This window comes from Mangifera indica, chromosome 4 (genome assembly GCF_011075055.1).
Source record: "Mangifera indica cultivar Alphonso chromosome 4, CATAS_Mindica_2.1, whole genome shotgun sequence".
Classification (NCBI taxonomy): domain Eukaryota; kingdom Viridiplantae; phylum Streptophyta; class Magnoliopsida; order Sapindales; family Anacardiaceae; genus Mangifera; species Mangifera indica.
In genome coordinates this window covers 14,714,722-14,737,273 of record NC_058140.1, presented here as the reverse complement: position 1 = coordinate 14,737,273, position 22,552 = coordinate 14,714,722, and the positions used below count along the sequence as shown (strand labels likewise).

The following is a 22,552-nucleotide window of genomic DNA, read 5'->3' as shown; positions in this document are numbered from 1 at the left end:
CATTATAGGCCAAAACACTATGTTCCACCCAATGTTTGTCGAATTAAAATTATCCCCCAATCAAATTTGAAAAAGCGAAACACCCACTCATCATCCATTTACTATAGTGTGTTGTGTTAGCTTCTAATTTAAATTACTCATTTATATTTTTTTAATATAATAACAAACACCCCTAAATTAATATACCGGTATATTTTATATTTATAATTTATTTAATTGAATATACAAAATTACCTTTTTATATAAAAAACAAAACCTAATATTATAATTAAGATTAATTTACTAATTTAATTTACAATTTTAGGTAATTTACCAATATAATTAAGTAATTCTTGATACAAATCTTATTATGTTTTTTTAAGATCATTATCTTCATTTTACAATAAACATGCACATACAGGATTTCTTAGAATGTAGTATCCTTTCATCATTAGTTATATATTTTATTAAATTTATCTAATAAGTTTTCATTAATCTAACTGTCTATTAAAATTTTAAAGATATGATAGTTTTTAAATATTAATATTAAAAAATAAAATATGTAATGCAAAGAAGAATTCGAAGACATTTGTTTTTAGGTATAAAATGACAATCACGCCCTCTACATGTTAGTTTTATCTTTTGGAATGATACACTAATTCTTCATTTTATATGTTTCCGCCTACTATATATTAACACAAATGAATCACATTAAGCTAATTATAAATTTGCCAACATTTTCATTTCAAATCACATAAAATTTGTATATTCAACCACATGTCTAATTATAATTGATTGACAATACTACTCATAAAATGCTTTTTTTAATTATAAATATTAAAATTCGATGGAGTTTTATATTAACTACTTCGAGTATAAGGTATTACAAGATTGCAATTGAGTCTCATTATCCGGTCAATGGATGTGAGCCTCGTTTTTACCTCGCTTCTCGATGAACAGGGAAAAAGTTAATCCTAAAGGGTTTTGGATTATGGCTTACATTATCTTAAAAATGTGATCATAATTCACTATTAGACTATTCACATAAACCATCGTAAACATGTCAGAATTGATCATTTAATCTAATAATCTGGATTAAATAAACCATATTAAACATGCACATTAACGTATTATTCTTTTTTACGGTTTATCAGAAAAATGTGAAATAATATTTACTTCTAATGGATGTAGGGTGAACCAAGATACTATTATATAAAATATATATACAATTGATGCTACGATTAAGTATACATACATCTACAAGTCACCCCGGAAAAATGGATCACTGAGAAATGAACTGTTAAATGTCCCTCCACCGTTGGGAAACAGAGTGAGGAAACAGATAAGGCCAAGGACAACACCCCAAGCATACCTGCTGTCTCCCAATGGGGTGATCTCATCCTTTGCAGGTATTTCTTCTCCACCGCGGAAGAAAGTCGCAAACAATCCCCATGCCAAACAAAGTACACTTCCAGTCAGACCACCGATGCCAAGCAAAAGTGATGTGCCAAATGATAACAAAGTAGCAGTGCTTCTACCGAACATCGCTTGGGCAATGCGACCTCCTTCGAGTCTCCCACATGGCAATAAGTTCAATGAGGTGACCACCATACCTGCACAAGTAAGCAGTCAGGGCCAAATTTGCATAAATCTGCTCTTAGTAGAGAAAATGGCAGTCAGTCCATAGAGGCCAAGTATATCAACATATACACGTCTATATGCAAGCGCAATTTTAAGTCAATAGCGTAGGCCATGAAACGCACCTAAAAGTCCAGCAAATGCAAGAGGATCACAAGGAACTCCTACACCTTCCACCGCATAGGGCAATACATTCCCAAGATCATCCGTATAAGGTCCAATAACATATTGGATAAATGAAAGCAAGGGGTTGTTGTAGAAAAACTGAGGTCTTATATACCTGCAAAGAAATAACAGAACAAGATAATTTTAAACAGACAAAATATTTGGGATCCATTCTTCCAATGAAGCACTGTAATGTGTGAAACTCTAAGATTTAACCAAGATAAACCCATACTTACACTCAAAATTTCAGACTAGGCAAAGTTGCTCTAAAGGTGATGTAATTTGATTAACATGCATAGATTCCAGCAATTCCAAACTGCTTTTGTTTGCCATTAATATTGTCTAAGAACTTTTGATACAAATGGAAACTAGAGCCGAATGAATTTGATTCCAACACACAAATTTCGCATTCCTCTGCTTTTTACAACAGTAAAGATGACTTGAAGTTTAACATAGAAAACTTACAATGCATTATCACCACCGTTGAAGCCACCATCAGATACAAAAGCAGCAATTGCAAGAACCAGTGATGTCAAATATGCACTTGCAGTACGAGCCACAGGAATGTCGAAAAGAGCCTTCTTATTTGGAAGCAGTGACTCATAATTGTTCATCACCCCCAAGCACCCGGTCCAATTGGATGGTATAAGAAAAGACGGGCTTAATTTAACACTACAACGAGCTGCTGTTACTCTTGTCGCTATCTGCAAAACACAAAATATATTGCCTCAGTATATTTTACTCGAAGACTGCTGTTTCTGCAAACAAGTGGATAAAAAATGGGACATAAATGTTGCCATAATCTACCAAGGCTTAGTCACAGTTTTAATACAATTTTCAACTGAACAAACAACAGGACCTAACGTGCCAAACCAGGGAGTTTTGGGATTAAAAAAACAGCAATAGCCACATATTTGCATAAAAGAAAAGGTTCTGAAAGTCACTTGATTCAAGAATGAAAGCAGATGCTATTTTTTAACCTATCCTGATAATTCTGACACTGGATGACAGAATATTGATGAAGAAATGATGAGTTTGGTAGCAAGCACAGAGACTTTACCTCAGATACTCCCAAAATGGAAATGAAGCCGCCAAAGAGAGGCACAACATCAGCTAGATAATCATCAAATGTAGCATCAGGTTTAAGGAAGAAGCCACTCATTAAAGCTATAGTCCCAAAAGTTGCAACACACAGAACAACCGCACTAACATAACCCCAAGGAGTGCTCAACTTAGTTGACTCAAACTCGAGATCCATTTCTGCTTTTGGTTGCACCACACAAGCCTTTGAACAAGAAGACATTTTAAATCATTTGGTCTTAAAGAGCTAAAAACAATCTTCCTTATAAAAGAATTTGGAATGTCAAAAAGAAATTATATCTGAACATGCAAATATACAATGACTCATTGAAAAGGTTCAGATCATATAGTTAGTAAGCAAGCTATTTTAGCTCAGAGTAAAGCAAACTCACTCCTTCAAGAAGCAAAATTAATAGGCTAATATAGGGTTCTGGGTAGTTGATTAAATCAACTGAAAATAAACCATAACCTTCATAAGCAAACAACTATGAGGCATTCTAAAAATCTAACCGCATAGCTTATCATTTAGCAAAACTAAATCATCAAGGCAAAAAGAAGTACCTGTTTGGTAATGTCATTTGTCTTTTCCTCCATAAACCAGACAACAACGTCCCTTCCTGCTGCTTCAGACAATTTTTTCTCTAGCTTGGGAATGATCTCTTCAATGGGTTTCCTCAAATTCCCAATAAAAATACCGCCATCTCCAAATCTTCTAACATCCGTTGCGAAAAAGGTGTCAAATCCAAAACAGCTCTTCAGCTGCCATTTCAAAATCAAACAAATGATTATATTATAGTCATAATTTAGTTTCTTTTTGACATAATCAAGCATAACAAAATATGTTTTAGCTTTAATAAATAAAAGAATCACCTTGTTGAGGTCAAGAGCCTTGAAAGTCTCCTCAGCCTTCTCCAGCCTCTCTTTCTCTTTAGTCAGATTTTCTCTGACAAGTCTATTAAACAATCTCACAAGTGGGTTGCCACTACTCTCCCTATCAAGTTCTTTTAGCTTCCTGTCAGCCCTTTTCTTCTCCAGCTTTATCGCGGCTTCAATTGAAGGGTTCCCCATGAACTTCTTGAACTCCTCATCTGTTTTCCAGTCCATTTCTTGCTGCAACTCAAGTTCTTTATCTTCTTTACTAGCCTCCACTTCACTTCCATTTGTATCTCCACTTGGCTTTTCATCTGCCACTGCAACGGGAGATGATGAAGCAGTAGAACTCTGTTCACTTTCTTGCTCTTCTTTAAGTGCACACTTAACATCGAGTTTCCTTCTACTCTTTTGAACAAACTGGAGTTTGCTAAATGATAAAACATATTGCCTTGAAAATGAATGATTCTTGGTGAAAGAAGAGGCATTATTGCATAGGAGTTTTTGGTTCTTGGTCGTGCTTTTGAGCGTGCATGTAAGATTGGACAGTGGTGAAGGTGAAGTAGTGATGAGTGTGGCCATTGAAGCAGTTGACAGATGAAGTGAATACTGAATTTTGTTGGAGCAGATGGGCATTTGAAAGGGGAGGGATTTCTGTAGAAAGTTGGAGAAGTGTTACAGGTGGACGGCCTCCTCGAACAGCTGACAAATTTTTTCAGACCCACATGAAATCTAAGTTATGACAGATGGAATTTTGTGTGATTGAGAAATGACCAGATTTCCAGTTGGTATTTGGTTTTTATCCAAGATTTCATTTGGGATATTGTAGGCTCTTAATTCTTATATTGAATTTTTCAACTCAGTTAAATTAATAATTTAATAGTGAAACCGTGAGAGCTGGCATCCATCCACTCGTTGCGAAGGAGTTATTGTTAATGTTTTTAAAAGGCCAAAGGATTTGTTCCTTCCCAAAGTATGGTGACCTCTCAGGTCTTCTTATTAATTTTAAAAATTTTATTTATTTATTTATTTATAAACAATTAAAATTTATTAAATTTATTAAATATATTTTTTTTTTAAATTTAAAAATTAATAATTCTGTTATCTAAGTTTTTCAAAATAATATTTTTTAAGGGTTTTCAAATTTTCAGATCTAATTTTTCAGAGAACGACTGATGATTTTCAAACACTTATTCTTCTTTTTAGACGTCTACTCTTTTTAGTGGTTCATCTTCTGATACTATTTATTTTTAATTTAATTGGATAATTTATTAACAATTGGATAATTTATTATCTAATTATTATATATTTTAAAAAAAAAATTAATTTAAAATTTAATTCTTTTACTCGGGCCTATAGAAATGAGCGATTGTTGTGGTGCTCATTATTAATTTAGTGGTGTAAATTAGCTGAAACTTTTGGATTAATTGTTTAAAAGTGTTTAGGGTTTAATCAGAACGTTTTATCACTGGATCCATATATTTTGGCCATAAAATAGGGTTTTTTTTTTTTTAAACTTACATTTTATGGCAAAAACTCATAGTTTTATCTAGAAAAATATTATTAATATATGAAGAAATATGTTGGTTGAAAGGGGGAATGTCAATTGGATTTGACCACAGATGATTTGTTCATTTTGTTGAGCGAAGAGTTTTGGCCAACTTATTGAATTTCCATCATTTTACATTTAATTACATATTCATAAATTATAGTCCAATATAATATTTCAAGTCAAATTTTATAATTTATTATTTTGAGTTAGGTTTTATTTTCCTTGATTTATTTCTTTTTTCTAATTGGGTAAACATGTTTAAAATAAACTTTCAAAATCCTAAAAGAAGAGATGATCCAAAGAAGATCGTCTGAAATGAATTTTAAAAACACAAAACAAAATATAACCGATATCAAAGATGATGTTTAATCAATTCCAAATAAATCATTACAATTCAACCATCGAATTTGGCATAATTCATATGAATCATGATTACCAATACTAACATTAAAACGATTCTTTCTCTTAGATTATTCTTAACATTTGAACAATGATTAGGCATGGCCGAAGTTGTTGGTTTTTTACGTCTTAACATTTTATTAATGGAAAATTTATCTTTTTTGGCAAAATAAACTATTATTACACACAAATATATCTTATTATAATTAATAAACAATTTGCGTTATCTAACAACCACTTTTTTGTTAATTTAATTTTCCCTTTAACTGAATTTTAGTTAAAATTTCGTTAAAAACATATTTAAAGGATTAGGGTTCTTCGTGTTAGAGATTAGGGTAAGACAAATTTTAAATTGAGGCCTTAATTATCTCCATAAATGGTCTAAACAAATTAAGAAGCTATTTTAATCAATTTCTCCGAATGTGGTGCGGCGAGAAATATTAAGGTAATAGGGGAAAAAAGGGTAAAAAACGTCGGTTACCAAAAAAAAAAAAAAAAGGAACAGAGCCAGCCAGGCGCTGTAATCCTTCCAAACTTAAGTTTCAACCCTCAATCCAGCAGCTGGAGCAGCTCCTCCGCCTTCTTCTTTCAATTCATATTTTAGGTATACCCTCCTTTTTCTTTTCATTCCTTTCTTTCATGAAATTTGAATTTCATTTTTTTTTTTTAATATACCTTATATCTTTTGCTTTGCCGAACAACACATTATCTTTAACTTGTGTGTATTCGATTATTTAAAGTTCTTAAAGGCTGTAATTACTTAATCAGGAGTTGTCGAATTTGCGTCTTAAGGTTATAAATTTGGGCATATCTTTTATTTTTTTTAGGTCTAACTTCATCAATTGATATGAGGTTTTTTTTTTTTTTTTTCAAGTACGTGATGACGGCATTATGTTACTTTAGGCTACTTGACTTCGTTTTTACTTGTGTATTAGATTAGATCATGTTGGTTCCCCGCATTTTCTGTTTTGGAATTTATACGAATTGAACTCAGAATTTTTAGGTATATTCACTGTAATTACGCATGTCTTTGTAAGAGAGGTGTTGCTGTTTTTCATTTTGTTGTTTATGGGATGGAATTGATGATTAACTTGCTGGTTGTTTTGTTTACTTGAAGAGTGAGGAAAGCAGAGAAGCTGTAATATTTTCAAGACATCTTTGTGTTAAATCAGTATTAGTGTGTTTTTTAGTGGGAAAAAATGGGACTAAAACTTTGGATTGTATATCTTTGTCATTTTTTACAATTTCCTCATCTTTCATGTTAATGGTGTAGGTCGTAACATGGAATGGCGGTAGAATAAGATATTGTTGGGGAAAGTGATAAAACAAAATTTACAATTCAATAGGCAAATGCCTGTTAAGATTGATGTTTCCCTTATGTTTGAGTGAAACGGTACAGTCTCCATGCTCGCGTGTGTGTTTAAACATGATCATTCATTATGACTTCTAGTTGGCCTCAGATTAGTCAATTAATTTTATTGAATATGGAGGTGGGGAGGACTACAAATTACGTTATAGAGTGTATACTTGAAAAAATATGATAATCTCATTTAGATTGTTTCAAATGGTAAGTTAACCTATCAATAAATTGATTTTGATTTGGTTCCAATCAATGTCTGATCAAATCAGTAAGATACAATAAATCATTTATAATTAGCTGTATTCCTGTTTGTTAGTTAATAAATAATTAAGCAATCATTGGTCACATGTAATATATACCATAGTAGTTAAAGGCGAAAAACGCCTAAAAGCGATAAGGGGTCCCATCATTTAAGAGAAAAAAGTGAGGCGAAGACATTGCTTTTAGACCAAAAGTCATAAAAAAAATTAATAGAGACTAATCAGTCAAATTCCAAAACATAATATCATAGATGAAGTCTCAAAAGCACAAATAGATGTTTATAATAAATCATAAAAAAAAAATTAAAACTCTTCAATCTACATAAGCTTTTATCAAACATGTATTTTAATCGAAATCTAAATCTTCATTTTCATCATCGAATGTCACATCTTCTTCCTCATCATCAAATTTTTTATCTCAAATTTCATCCATTTCTTCGTCAAAATATTCTTCTTGATTAGAGAACTTGTGTTCTAAAACCTTTTTATATTTAGACATCGACTTAGGATTAGACTTAAAAAAAGAAGAGATTTTGGTCTTTTTTGGCTGTCACAGTGAGTAAGTTGTAAATAAAAAAGTTATTATAAAAAGAAATTTTAAACCTCTATTTATATTATTAGGTTTATTTAAAAAACGTGCTTTTCTGGTGCTTTTTGCTTCTTCTAAAGCGCAATTAAGCTATGCTTTCAAACTTTTGTTCACCTTGCATGTGTAGAGGCAACGGACCTATTGCCTTGAGGAGCTTTTCGCCTAAGTATGCTTAAAACACGCTTTTAGCAACTATGATACATAGACAATTTTGAATAGGTTTTTTGCTGAATGGAGGGAAGCTAGATTGATATTATCTGTTATTCAACAAGTTAGCATATGACAGAGGTGCATGTTATCAATAATGAGTATTGTGGCTTCTCTTGCTTGCCTGTAATTGTTTAATTTTTGTTGGGTTGTGTAGTACCAGTCATGATCTTTATACTGAAAATATCTTACAGTGTTTGGTGTTCTGAATTAAAAATTGGTATCAACTTCATTTTGTTGGGTTGTGTACTACTAGTCATGCTCTTTACACTGAAAGTATCTTACAGTGTTTGGTGTTCTGGTTTAAAAATTATGTGGTTTTATTGTATGTCAAATTTATGAACTTCTTAAAGTTATTTGATTATAGTGTTTTTTGGTTGCTCAGTTGGAGGTGAAGATTGTGGATTAGATGTTTTTATCCTTACAGATAGGGCTCAATTGGGTCTGATATAACAGCTATACAAAATTTTGGGTTGATTATAGGCTTTCGCTTGGCATGCCTTTTAAAAAAAAAAAAAAAAAAAAAAAACCTTGATGTTCAAAATTACATTACCTTCCTTCTATGCATCTTCTAACAACTGTACAAATGCATAATGTGTCTAATTAAGTTTATTATCTTGTTTTTACTGTTATGTTGAAGAAGTATTTTAATTGGGCTGTTGGCAAGACTATATTTCATACGTGAGTCTTCAAGTTGCTATTTTGAGAACTAATTTCTTCTTTTTTATACCTTGCAGCACTCATGTTAGTACTAAGTATTTATTGCAATTACCATTTCATCATATTTTTACATGTATGTCATGAAGTCTCATATCTTCCATGTTTTCTCTAATGCAATGCTATATGATAGTATATGACTTAGTTTTTATCATATCATTTTCTTTTGTATGTGTCATTTATCTTATAATTCCAGTTCAGGGGGTCACCACTTGATAGAAATATTTGTTTGTTTTGTAGTGATTTGCTGAGGCCCATTTCATGGCTGAAATGGCCAATAATGCTCAATATTCCAGTGTACAGGTAGTGTGTTAAGTTGGATCCTTCTAATTTTAATAAGCATTCTATATATCTGCTTGCAGTTTGTTTTGCATGAGACTGTTAAAGCTTATATTCCTCAGGTCATTCTTGTAAGATTAAGGTATAATGTTCTGTAGATATGTTCCTAAAACAATAACCCATAGCTGACCTTTTAAGCTTAAACGTGAAGCTAGTAATGTATTTTTAAAAGCTCTAATTTTTGTCAAAATCAAGTTTATGCCTACAAAATTCATGAACTTCAGGGATGAACCATCTGTGTAAACTTTTCCACCTCCAGCATTTTAGGATTAAAATCTCTAAATTGTTGTAGGTGCTAATTCTTTGCTACCATAGATATCAAAGGAATTGAAGGGATTATTCTCTGGAAAGTAGTTTAAGAAAATCATAGATGATCATTGGGTTTCTATGATATTGTTATCTATCTTATTAGTTTTTATATAATGTGTAAGGTAGCTTTTTAGTTATGTATAAGGTTGTAGAATTTGTCTCTACCTAATTTGTTTTCTTTGCTCTGGAAGATGCCTCATCAACCTCCAGCAGCTGGCTCTATGGATCCTCCTCGAGGTTTTGTTCCACCTATCCCACTTCAGGTAATGCTTCTCTTTTTACCTGGATTTGTTGAAAATGTTCAACAATGATCGACATAAACCTAGAGAACATTTTAAATCAGTTAGTGTCATTATTGTTGTTGCTATTATGCAGTTCCGGCCTTTGGTTCCAGCACCACAGCCACAACAGTTTATACCACTGGCTTCTCAGCATTTTCAGCCAGTTGGACAAAGTGTCCCTCTAATGAATGCTGGATTGCCACCTCAAACTCCACAGCCCCAGTTTCCGCCATTGATGCAACAGCTGCCAGCAAGACCTGTCCCGCCAGTGCCTAGCCATCTTCCACCACCGCCACAGGCAATGTCATTGCCAAATTCTCAGCCTAATGTGCAAGCTCCCAGTCTCTACCCACCTGGTTTGGGTACACTAGGAAGACCTCTCCCTGTATCATATGCTGTAAGACCATTGATTAAGACTGTGCTCATAGCCAACTGTTATGATTTACTTTAGTCTTATATCCTTACTTCATGTAATTGTTTCTTTTCAGTTTGCACCATCTTCATATGGTCAACCTCAAATGACTGTCAATGTTAGTGCTGGGACTCAGTATCAGCCTCTGTCTCAAATGCATACTTCAAGTAATTCTGCTGGAGGGCAAACGGGTTTGTCTGGTAGCCAGAACAGTGTTTCTGTTGCACCTCTGCAGCAAGCTCATGAACAACCTGCCATTACCACCACCCCTGTACCGGTCAGAACCTTCTTTTTTCCCAAAAAAATTGTCTCCCTTTCATGTTCTATGTTTATTATATGCTACTATTTTAAATGCCATTTCCAGAAAATCTCTTGATGTTGTCTGCAATCATAAAAAATTTCAGGCATCTCCTGTTAAGCCTAAGCCTACTGAAGGAGTCCCAACTGATTGGATAGAGCATTCTTCTGCCGATGGGAGAAGGTATTTATTAGTTGTGGCTGATCTAAGTTAAACTCTTTTCTTTGTATGGTGAGTTGTGTTGTTTCAACCTTATGGTGATAACTAAAATTTCCAAACTGTTTCTGATCTTGAAGAAGATCAAAATGATTTGTTAGATATCTTTAAGAGTTCATTATGAACACCTTATCAGTGTGTGGTTAGTACTCAATGCTATCACTAGCTAAGTCTCCATAATGTATGGTTTCTTTACTTGTTGCATTAAGTAAATTGTCTGAAAATTTATAATCCCAATTTGAGTATTTGTTTGAATTTTGAAGTCTTTGTTTTGATGCTCTGGCATTGATTTTTGGGTAAAAATTTGAGAATATTGAAACACCAATGAAAGAGATTAATATAGATTCCTCTGGGATTTCCTTTTATTTCTATTTTTTTCTTGAGGCATATTTCCATAATGTAGAAGGAAAAAATATAAAGAGTAATATATATTCCTTATCGATGCTGCATTTAGTTTATTCCATCATTAGCGTCTTTGATCTGGGGTTGCAATTCCTCAGTTGTCATTATTTGGTGTTCACTGTTGCAATAGCTGAATGTTAATTTGGACAATTTTCATCCTTATTAGATGCTATTTAATTATAATGGGGTAGTTAACTGGTGTTTTAGGATAAGGGATGATTTCTATTGACCTCTGTTGAGGACCAGAGTTTTGGTTACACAGGCAGATTCCAGCAGGGGTTCCAAACTTGTCAAATACCTTTCATGACATTGTAAAATCATCCTGAAGCTCATTTAAATTCATCAGAAACCTTATTTGGAGTTCCATAAATTTTGTCAGAAACCTTCCCTACAAGTGTGAACATCAATGAAGGACTAAGATAGTTGACTCTACTTGAATTTAAAGCAAACCTTAGAGAAGGCTGAAGTCTACCCTTGGATACATCCATTCTCTTGAATACCAGTTTATTTTATCTACAACAATACCTCCTTTATGCTTTTTCTAATGCATAATTGGCATTTGAATTCATTTTCATTTTGTTTATTGAACATTCTTTTGTATTTTACATAGATATTACTTCAACAAGAGGACTAGACAATCTACTTGGGATAAGCCATTTGAATTGATGACTCCCATTGAGGTGAGTCACGCCACTGATATTACCTTTACTAAAAGTTCTAGTTGGTTGCATGTTACACTAGCATATGGTTTATTTTGTGGACTGTGTATTTTATATTTCACTTTCATGCCATACATTTAAGTTCCTTTTTGTATTGGAATATTGTATGCTTATTCATTGCTTGTCACATGAATAAAACTTGCTCTGTAATTCTTTGTGCCAGGTTTTCTTTCCTGACAAAGTTGGTTGTTTCGATATTATGATTTGAAATGGCCAAGCTAACCATTTTATTTCTTGGACAAGACAATGGTTTGTTTTGCTCCCAGCGTTCTCTGTTATAATGTTTGAAAGAAAGCTTGTCTTATATAATTTTGGCCGGACGCTTTGTATGAGGAAGCAAACACAAGCTTTTGATGGAGAGTTTTTACCTTTCTGTTCTTCCTTTGGTTATTTGTTGGAGGAATGATTTATATTGCATATGATTTTTTGGTCATTTTTATGTTTCTTCCATTGTTTCAAGCCTTTTCTTCAGTTCATTAACAAATTTGGTAAAATACATGGGTTGTCTTTTGCCCTTTGTGTGTCTTGCTTGTGCTTCTTCTGTGTGCATGGGAATAATGTCAAATGATTGATCTACCAATAAAATGGATTTTGTTGACATTGCAAAAAAATCTTTTAGTGATAGTTCATATCATCATATCTTAAAGACGTGTTAATAATTCTTTTTGATTCATGATAGACATCTTGGGCCTTTTAAACTTGGAGTGTGGGTCAACATCTTTATTAATTATAGGTTTTAACATGTTTGAGTTTCAATTGTTAAAATGACTTAAGCCAATCTAACTAGGATACCCAATACATTCTATACCCTTTTATTTTTATTTTTATTTTTCTTCCCAATGTGGGACTTTATATGTTCCAATACTTCCTTTCAAGTGCAACTAGGCTACCACTTGACACTAGCCATATATGAGATGGCATATCTAAACTTGGGTCTGGCTCATATTGACTCAGTTTAGAAGGTCTAGCTCTTCTTGGCCAATCCATCTAAACTTGGATCTAGATGGCTCAACCCAAAACAAGATCTAGCTCTTCTTGGCTAGCCCATAGGTCCAACTGGGTTTTAACTCAAGTGTTTAACTTCTTTTAGCTCAACTATCATGCTCAAACAGGTCTTGGATCAAGAGACTCTGATACCATATTAGAAATCTGGGACCTTTTAAACTTAGAGTGTGGATGACATCTTTATTAATTATGGGCTTTAACTTATTTTGGGTTCCAATTGTTAAAATGACTTAATCCGATCTAATCCAACAAATCAGATCAATTTTTACTTGTATGTAATTGATTATCATGTTTATTGGCACAATATGTATTCCTCCTTTGATTTGTATTCATTTACCATTATGTACCTTCTAGCTATGGCTTATGGGTAAGTATTTTCCAAGGTATTGTGAAATTTGTCTTCTATTAGTATATATTGGCATAAAGTTTTATTCTGTGGATTAATTATTGATTTCTATAAAAAGAGTAAATTATTTATTTGCTTTGATGTTTACATTCTTATTATTTCCATATATGCTTGTGGGACTTCCATTGCATAAAGGTGCTTACAGGTACATGCTCTGCTACTCTATTGAGAGGTAGGATTTGCTGTGGGTCTTTGCTGCTTGCTCTACCTACTTTATAGCATGAATGTTAGTAAATTCTGCCATTTTGTACTATTTGTTTGATTGTTATGATAATCTGTTTGAATTTCCCATGCTATCGTAGCTTTGTGGGATATGAGAATAGGCATTTTGTTGATTTTATACCCATTGATTCTTAGTGTCATATACTGTTGATTGACTTGTGCATAAAATTTCAGAGCTTATTGCTCGTTCATCATGTTGGTTATTAACTGTGTGTGAAGTATTTTTATAGCTTCTTTTGTGTATGATATACTGGTCAGGGTTACCGACATTTCTAGTTTAGGCTTTCCAACTAAACACGGCCATTTGCAATAATGACCTTGAAGCCCGCTTTCTGAAGTTTATTTTGGGATGTTCTTTCTGATCAGATGGAGTTATCACTTATTTTCATGTATTAACTGTGACAGAGGGCTGATGCATCAACTGACTGGAAGGAATTTACTAGTCCTGATGGAAGAAAGTAAGCAATCCTATATAATTTCCTTTGAACTATTCATTCATAAGCTTTGCAAGTCAAATAGTTATTCATTTTGATTTGATCTTATTTTTTACTGTTCTGCAGGTATTACTACAACAAAGTTACCAAGCAATCAAAATGGTCAATACCAAATGAGTTGAAGGTGTTTTCCCTATGCTGACTTATGAACTTATCATTCCTTCTAATATTTGTCAAATCTTTCATTTTCTTGAGTATTTTTAAAGTGCTTATCATTCCTTTGAATATTTTGTTGAAATCTTTCATTTTCTTGATTATTTTTAAAATGTCTCTCTAGATGGCCCGTGAACAAGCAGAAAAGCTTCCCATGAAAGGAACAATGCCAGAAGCATCTGCTAATTCTCAAGTACTAGCTTCTATTCCTTCCTCCGTGGTTCAAGCACCATCTAGTGTTGATAACTCCTCTTGCTCTATTCAAGAGGTAGCATCCAGCCCAGTGGCTGTTGCACCAGTTGTTGCTGTTGGCGACATACAACCTGCAGCAGCTGCTGGATCATCAGAATTACCCGTTGTAGCTTCTCCTGTCTTAGCCAATGCAGATGGAGTTCAGACAACTATAGATTCTATTGCACCAGCAACAACTGTTTCTGGGAGTGAGGGAGTTTCTGTACCTGTCAATACAATTGTGGAAATGATGTACTCACCTTTGACTGGTTTTCTTTGTTGTGGTTTTAGTTTTGCAATTGGCATGTTGAATGCTATCTTACTGTCAAATGTTGTAGGAATAATTCCAGCAACTTGTCAGCTCAGGATGTTGTTACTTCTGCAGACGAAGGCCTTGCACAAGATAAAGAAGTATGTGCTTTTTTAGCAAGAATTTTAAATGCTTGTTAATATGCTTACCTACAAGTTATTACTGCTTGATATGCTGAATCATGGAGTTGATGATTTTGTCTCCAGGAAACCAGGAAAGATGTGGTGGCAGTTGAAAAGGTTCACGATTCATTGGAAGAGAAGACAATTGAGCAGGAGCACTTAACTTATGCCAATAAGCTGGTATGTTGTGGTACTTTCTATTTTCCTGTCTATTTTTGTTGCTTTCCTGGGTGTTGACATTATTGATGTTTTCTGCCTTTCAATATGTAAGGAGGCTAAGAATGCATTTAAAGCACTTTTGGAGTCTGCACATGTTGGGTCTGACTGGACTTGGGATCAGGTAGTTTTTAGCTTGCTAAAATCATTTTTTATATTTTTAAATCTTTCTTTCTGAGTTGATGCCAAATGAAACAGGCAATGAGAGTAATAATTAATGACAGAAGATATGGTGCACTAAGAACACTTGGGGAGCGAAAGCAAGCTTTTAATGAGGTACATCTCTAAATTAATATACTTTGCATTTGAGTCTGTTTAATATAGGCTTTGAGTGTAATTATATAATCTTGTTTGGGTTATCTTTTAATACTTATTTGAAGTTTGAACAATAAAATCTCTTAGTTTAGCATTTTTTCATCATATTGTTACTCGTGTGCTTCAGTTCTTAGGTCAAAGGAAAAAACAGGAAGCTGAGGAAAGACGAAGTAAAGTGAAAAAAGCACGGGATGATTATAAAAAGATGTTAGAAGTAAGTTTTTTTTTGCTTCATGCATAGATCTCTTTCAGTTGTATCAATGAATAGAATCCCTCCCATGGTCACATTCATTTTGGATATGCTTGCAGGAGTCTCTAGAGCTAACATCATCTACAAGATGGAGGTTTATTTTTCACTGATAATGTCAATTTTTTTGCTCTTGCTTGTGTATACTATGGCCAATCTCATGTTAAATTATATAAACGACCTTTCAGCAAAGCAGTGACCATGTTTGAAAATGATGAGCGTTTCAAAGCTCTTGAACGAGAAAGAGATCGCAAGGATCTGTTTGATAATCATTTGGAGGAGCTCAAACAGAAGGTTCTCTTCGCTTGATCTCATTTGTTTATGGTATTTTTATAGTGTGAACATGTGTGTATCTTCTCCCCCCATCCTTCTCATCTGTAGGAATTTGAAATTGCTTCATCAAGCCATACACTTTTCTTTTAAGTGATAGTCTCCTAAGTGTTATGTAGATACTGTGGCAATGATTTGAAGCATATATATTTCTATTTTGGTTAGGAACGAGTAAAGGCACAGGAGGAGCGCAAGCGGAATGTAATAGAGTATAGGAAATTTTTGGAATCATGTGACTTCATTAAGGTACCCTTTAGCAAGGTTGGACTTTGTCTTTATAGATTTAGCTACTTTTGGACTCTTAACAAAATGATTCATCTTTCCAGGCAAGCAGCCAGTGGCGAAAAGTTCAAGACCGCTTAGAGGCTGATGAAAGATGTTCACGTCTTGAGAAAATTGATCGACTGGAAATTTTTCAGGTAATTTACTTCATTTGACTACTAAAAAAACATTTTTAAGTTGAGCTAAATTTGAGACTTTGTAACAGGAATATTTACATGATTTAGAGAAGGAAGAGGAGGAACAAAGGAAAATACAGAAGGTGTTTTTAGTAACTGGCTATTGTGGTTGAGACTGATTTTATTTTATTTTTTTAAAGGGAATCTTTGCTTATCTTATTCTTTGTTTAAAATAGGAAGAATTGAGAAAGGCTGAGCGCAAAAATCGTGATGAGTTTCGCAAGTTGATGGAAGACCATGTTACTGCTGGCACTCTTACAGCCAAATCACATTGGCGTGACTATTGCATGAAGGTTATCAATACCATTGGATCTTATTTTGGAAAACAAATGTTCATGATTTTTGCTTGTTGATATATACCCGTTTTTTATTTTGTGAATTATTTTTTGATGCGTTCCTCATATTACTGATGGATTTTAGGTTAAAGATTTACCCGCATACATAGCAGTCGCATCAAATACCTCAGGATCAACACCAAAGGATTTGTTTGAAGATGTTGCTGAAGAGTTGCAGAAACAGGTAGTTTACCTGGGGGCTTTGTTAATTTTGATTAAACATATATTATTTAGTTATGTTATCATCACAAATGTAAAAAGAAATAAGAGGGAAAAAAAGTGGATGTATTAAGAAAAAATTTTGGAAGGTTGCTTGAGATTGTGAGTTCATGGGTGGTCAAGGATTTGTTTTCCATGGTAATTCCTTCCTCATGAGAGTAAGTGCTGGGCTGTTGTGGTTCCTACAATTCCTATTCAAATCTCCCTTTGCAATTACCAAACACAAAGACAAGAAGGCATGGGATTGTATATTAACCCACTGTCATATCCCAAACAACAAGCATGCCCTAAAGGAATTAAGTTTGCATAATTCTGTTTTCCTTCATAGACTCTTTATGTGTACTGGGTTTTATGTTCAATCTCATCAAATCTGTGTATCTTCTAAAATTTCTGGACTTTGTAGTTCATAATGACACTATTTTATTTTTCGTTTTTCTTTTGTAGACATTGTTCTCCAATTAAATTTTCAGTCCACCCCCACTCCCTAGAAACCAAAATGTGAGTACTAATAGAACTTAACGATGCTTTTAGGTTCTGTCATACTGAGATTGTATAGGGATGCCATATAAACTTTGTTTAATCAAAGCATCTATGAAGGCTCTAACGGCTCATTCTCACAAGTCTAATAGACTGGTGTATTTGTCTACACAAACTCTGATCTATTGATTGTGCTGACATAACAGTTAGTTTTGTGAATTATGGCTGAATGCCTGACTTTGTGGTGCTAACAAGTTTTGAAATTTGCCTACTTATTTGTATATGCAGTATCAAGAAGACAAAACTAGAATAAAGGGTGCAGTGAAGTTGAAAAGGGTATGATTTCTCACAATTTATATTTATATAATTCTCTAAATTTACTTAGTTTTCTAATGTGCTGGTATTTTATAGATCACTTTGTTACCAACTTGGTCATTTGAAGATTTTAAGGCTTCTATTTTGGAGGATGTTACCTCTCCTCCTATATCAGATGTCAACTTAAAGGTATATTTATTCTGTTGGTAGTGGATTATATTTGTATCATATGCTAATTTACGTTAGAAGGACATTTTATGAATCTCTGCAATGTTGATATGGGCATTACTTTTTTTGTGCAATGGTTGTGGTATATCAAATGTGAATTTTGGAAACTTAGAAGTGATAGGACAATGGAGTGGCTAAGATTTTAAGAATTATTGGAGGGAAGACATTTTTTTATCAGAATCGCCCAGCATCTAGAACTAGAATCGATTCCGTATCATTTTTTTCTCAATTAATGAATGAACATTGTGCGGATATCTAAATAGATATTCAATGGTGGAAATTGATGTAGTAGTGATTTGATTAGGGCCTTATTTCAATGAAATATAAATTGTCATAAGATAGAAGGCTAGTGCTTTGAGTTGTACTCGAGAAAGTTGTGAGGGATATGAAAAAAGACAGCCTTTTTGTGGGAAAACCGATATTTTTACAACTGTATAATTAAAACTAAATTTACTATCCTCTTCATAGGTATTCTTCCCTTAAAATAATATAGAATGATAAAAACTTTGCAGAAATTTACAATAATTTCAAGGTAAGTAGAACAAATATTTAGATTGCTTGTCACAAATTTTTGTAAATTGATTTGTAGTTTGATATTCTTTGCTTAACAAGAAAATTGATGGCAAGAGGACAGCACTGCATTTGTTTTAATCAATTTGGATAATTTATTGTTATCTTCTTTATTATATCAAAAAGTTCAATGCCTAATATCCTAGTATATATTTGTTACTAAGCTGAGATCCTAAGAAATCTTCCCTGGGTAATTTATTGTTATCTCTTGATTATATTCAATGGTGTGTCTGCAATTCTGCAGCTAGCATTTGATGAGCTGTTGGAAAGAGTCAAGGAGAAGGAAGAGAAAGAAGCTAAGAAACGTAAACGTCTAGCAGATGAATTTTTTGATCTACTGTGTTCCATCAAGGTATACAACCTATCTCAACTAGCAATCTTCATTCTCCACTCAGGAATAAAAGTTTAGGAGTTAAGAGAATTTTATTCTTGCATCAATCTGACCATGTGCCTTCTATTATTTCTCTAAAATCTGACCATGTACCTTATTGCAGGAAATATCTGCAACTTCAACATGGGAGAATTGCTTACAACTTATTGAGAGTAGCCGAGAATTCAGGTAATTTTATTCTTTTTTGGGAGTGTGATACTATTTGTCATAATATCTCATTGTTGCACATTAATCCTGTGAGGCTTATTTCTTCATCCATGGATAGAATTGCCATTGTGCCAATTATATCTGTCTACTTTAACACTTTTGGTTGCAAGGTCTTACATGGCATTCGCGAATTTTATACAGATCGGTGGTGTTCTCTTGGATCCTTGTCAATATATATTGCCTATTGGAAGTTTTAGGATATGACATAGATGCCCTTACAAGCATGTCCACCTCTTTACATTAATGCTTGGAAAACTCTTAATTTTTTTAATTTTCTGTCATATTTGTTTGTTGCAAACTTTGGATATGAAATGCTTTGCCGTTGTGTAAAAATTTCTAACAGTTCTGCTCTTGACATGTTTATACCTTAAAAATTAATTCCAACTCTACTGTTCTTGACGTGATGTCTATGGACCCATATTACATTCTGTTGGGAAGGAAAATTGGCTGGCCCATAGACTTGATTCTTAAAACCATGTTTCATGAGTCTTCTAACTTTCTTTGATTCGCAAAATTAGTTTTATGTATACACATGAAATAATTGCTTACCATGAAGTCGTCATTTTATTAAATGTTTTTATGCAGTTCAATTGGAGATGAGAGCATTTGCAGGGGGGTTTTTGATGAATATGTAGCACAGCTGAAAGAGCAGGCAAAAGAAGTAGTACGGAAAAGAAAGGAAGAGAAGGTAAAAAATAATCAGTTTCTTGGCATAGTGTATATTTTTGTACACTAAAACATTGTGCATTAGTTCCCTACCTTTTTTATGAAAAATCAATATATATATTTTTCTCTTTTAAGAAAAATGCAGAAAACTTTATCTTCTTACTTCAGGAAAAGTATGTCTTATTTGTGTACTTCAAAAATAATTGTTTTCTGTAATTACCAATCTCTACACATCAGCAATCTTGCACTGCTTTGTTCTATGTCTTGTTAAATATATTATACTCCGGCTCAAAAAGGATGTAGCTTTCATTGTTGCTGTGAATCATGTATATACACTAGTTGACAGTAGTATTTCATCATGTGGTGCAGTGATGAAGCACCTTGTATTATTTTTGTAAGTTCATGAGGCCCAGAAGACAGTGCATTGGGGGCTGGAGAAAATTCTAGCAGTTCCAAATTCTTCAAAAAATTCATGACCATAGATATGGTTAAACTATGAATGTGGATTTTGTAACCGATCTTCGGCCCAAGTGTAGTTCTATTCATAGTATATGGCATGGATATGAGCTAATGGGTGATGTTTGAAAGTGTATAACTATGTTTCATTTCCAAATTCTTAGTCTACAAAATATTTGGATATGAAGCTAAGCTTTTCATTCTTATAATGTGCAGGAAAGGAAGGAGAAAGAAAGAGAAGAAAGAGATAGGAGGAAAGTGAAGCAGGGAAGGGAAAAGGAGAGAGGATTGGAAAGAGAAAAAGACGATCACTTAAAGAAGGATGGAACAGACGATGAAAATGTTGACACTGAAATTCATTTCTTCAGTGAGAAAAAATCGGGAAAAGACAATGATAAGAAACACCGGAAGCGGCATCAAAGTTCCCAGGATAACTTGAATGAAAATGAGAAAGATCGATCTAAGAACTCTCACAGGCATAACAATGATCGCAAAAAGTCAAGACGGGTACGCTGATTATTGCATCTCCATGTGAATAATGCTTGAGACACAAGTTTATATATGTTAAAAAGGATGTAACACCTTTTTTCTTTTTGGCTTTACATGCCGCAGCGTGCATCAACACCTGAATCAGAGGATGAGAGCAGACATAAAAGACATAAGAGAGACCAACGTAATGCTTCCCGCAGAAATGTCGATCATGAAGACCTTGAGGATGGGGAATTTGGTTGGGAGGGTGAAAGTCGGTAGTTATCTGATCCTGCCAATTTCTCATTATTTTTCTTTCTTTCACCTGTTTAGTGCAACCAATATTTGAAAGATACTTGTTTTATGAATTGTACTCAAGTTCAAGGCTTGCAGTAGATCATAGGTTAGGCAACTAATATTCTGTCTATTACTAATTTTTGGTGTTTAATAAATTATCTATAGACATTCTTATTACTTATAGAGCTTCTCATAATACTGTAATTTGAGTTCAAATCCTGATTAGTATGAAATCGTTGTTGTGTTATACACAAATGATAATTGATAATTTGCTTATTCAGAAATTTAACTCGGAGTTAATAAATTTGAGTAAAGGTTTGCTGGAGTAATAGCAAGCCACTTGAAAATTTAAAAGCCCTTGATTAATTTTTTTATAATGCAGGCGAAGATAGACAAAGTTGAACCTTTTATGTTTTTTCTGGAAACTATTTGTTTCGGCTAGCTTTTCCATTTGTTGATTTCTGTATTCTGCGTTAGTGGGAAGAGGGGATAGAAAATTTGTTAAGGTATTTTAGCTGAGGGTTTGTTTACACCGAAAGATTATTGGAAATGATTTTCATAAAATTGCTAATCATAATCTTCTTTAGTGGCATATGGTAGAAAATTGTTGATCTCATGGGTGTGTGCTGAGGTGATTTATATTGTAAATTTGCATATTTTATTTATCATATAGTTGGTTTCACCAGAGAGCTGGAGTTATATTGATTGGATGGGTGATAGTTAGCATTGCATCTGAAATTTGTTTGACTGGTGATTGGCGTCAGTCAGTACTTCTTTTGTATGAATGAAATTATTGGTCAGGCTGATGATGTTATGTTCAAAGGCTTAACTCTGCCCTAATATCTTACAGTTGAATTTCCTTGAAAGCTTATAATAGCACCTATAAAAAAGGTTCCCTCGTATAAGTATTTATAAACACTACAGTTTCTTTATTCAGATGTCTGTTCTTTATCATATCTCCGTAAAACAATTGTGACAATAAGTAGCTTTTTTTTTACTGTTGATTCCCTCTAAATCTTGCCAAATTTGTAGGCTTTAGAAGCAAAAATGTAGTAATTATTCCCTACCATTGGATATTGCCTTGTCTTTCTAATTAGGTCAACAACCTAACCTGTTTTAGATCCAACTGTCGTCAGCTTCTTGTTGGGTGAAAATTATCTCTAGTGAAGAATATGTAGATTTCCTTGAGAATTTATTTAACTTCTCAGAGAGGATAAGGTCAATTTATGGCTTCCTTGCTTGGGCTGTAGCCTCAGCTTCCATGAATAAACTTCATGAATTTGTTTTTGCTATCATCATCATCTGCAGCAGCACCTAATCAATATTATTGGTGAACCATAGTGGATAGTGTTTTTTTGCTGCAAGGTAACTTCTTTAGAAAACAAGAAGGAAACATGGGGTTGGGAATGTGTCTTTCCATTTGATATCGATATTCAAATGTTTCTTCCATTCACATTGTTTCTCCATGAATAGCCCTATCATAAACCATGTCAACAATGTTCATATGCAATTAAATTATACATGCATAATATATATATATATATATATATATATATATATATGAAATCCATTCTTAGTGTACTTGAGATTTCCAAATTTATCTGGCTGGCTGCACTCATAAC

The 22,552-nt window shown here is 33.5% G+C and overlaps 2 protein-coding genes across 2 annotated transcripts; one reads left to right on the top strand and one right to left on the bottom strand.

The window, feature by feature from the left end:
* Positions 1-1,172: 1,172 nt before the first annotated feature.
* LOC123212883 (probable zinc metallopeptidase EGY3, chloroplastic) lies at positions 1,173-4,482 on the bottom strand. The gene is made up of 6 exons (XM_044632110.1): positions 3,733-4,482; positions 3,424-3,621; positions 2,843-3,067; positions 2,248-2,486; positions 1,743-1,897; positions 1,173-1,592 (listed from the first exon to the last, which is right to left on the bottom strand). The coding sequence occupies exons 1-6, from the start codon at positions 4,366-4,368 to the stop codon at positions 1,237-1,239; spliced, it is 1,809 nt and encodes a 602-aa protein (XP_044488045.1). The 5' UTR covers positions 4,369-4,482; the 3' UTR covers positions 1,173-1,236.
* A 1,504-nt stretch (positions 4,483-5,986) lies between these two features.
* Positions 5,987-21,111, top strand: LOC123213873 (pre-mRNA-processing protein 40A-like). The gene is made up of 29 exons (XM_044633498.1): positions 5,987-6,287; positions 9,057-9,119; positions 9,656-9,727; positions 9,840-10,142; positions 10,234-10,434; positions 10,562-10,638; positions 11,684-11,753; positions 13,831-13,883; positions 13,986-14,043; positions 14,197-14,555; positions 14,642-14,714; positions 14,820-14,915; positions 15,007-15,075; positions 15,150-15,227; positions 15,394-15,480; positions 15,576-15,610; positions 15,702-15,807; positions 16,009-16,089; positions 16,170-16,262; positions 16,331-16,384; positions 16,478-16,594; positions 16,722-16,820; positions 17,621-17,668; positions 17,744-17,836; positions 18,690-18,797; positions 18,940-19,004; positions 19,629-19,731; positions 20,382-20,672; positions 20,778-21,111. The coding sequence occupies exons 2-29, from the start codon at positions 9,078-9,080 to the stop codon at positions 20,913-20,915; spliced, it is 3,069 nt and encodes a 1,022-aa protein (XP_044489433.1). The 5' UTR covers positions 5,987-6,287; positions 9,057-9,077; the 3' UTR covers positions 20,916-21,111.
* Positions 21,112-22,552: the final 1,441 nt, after the last annotated feature.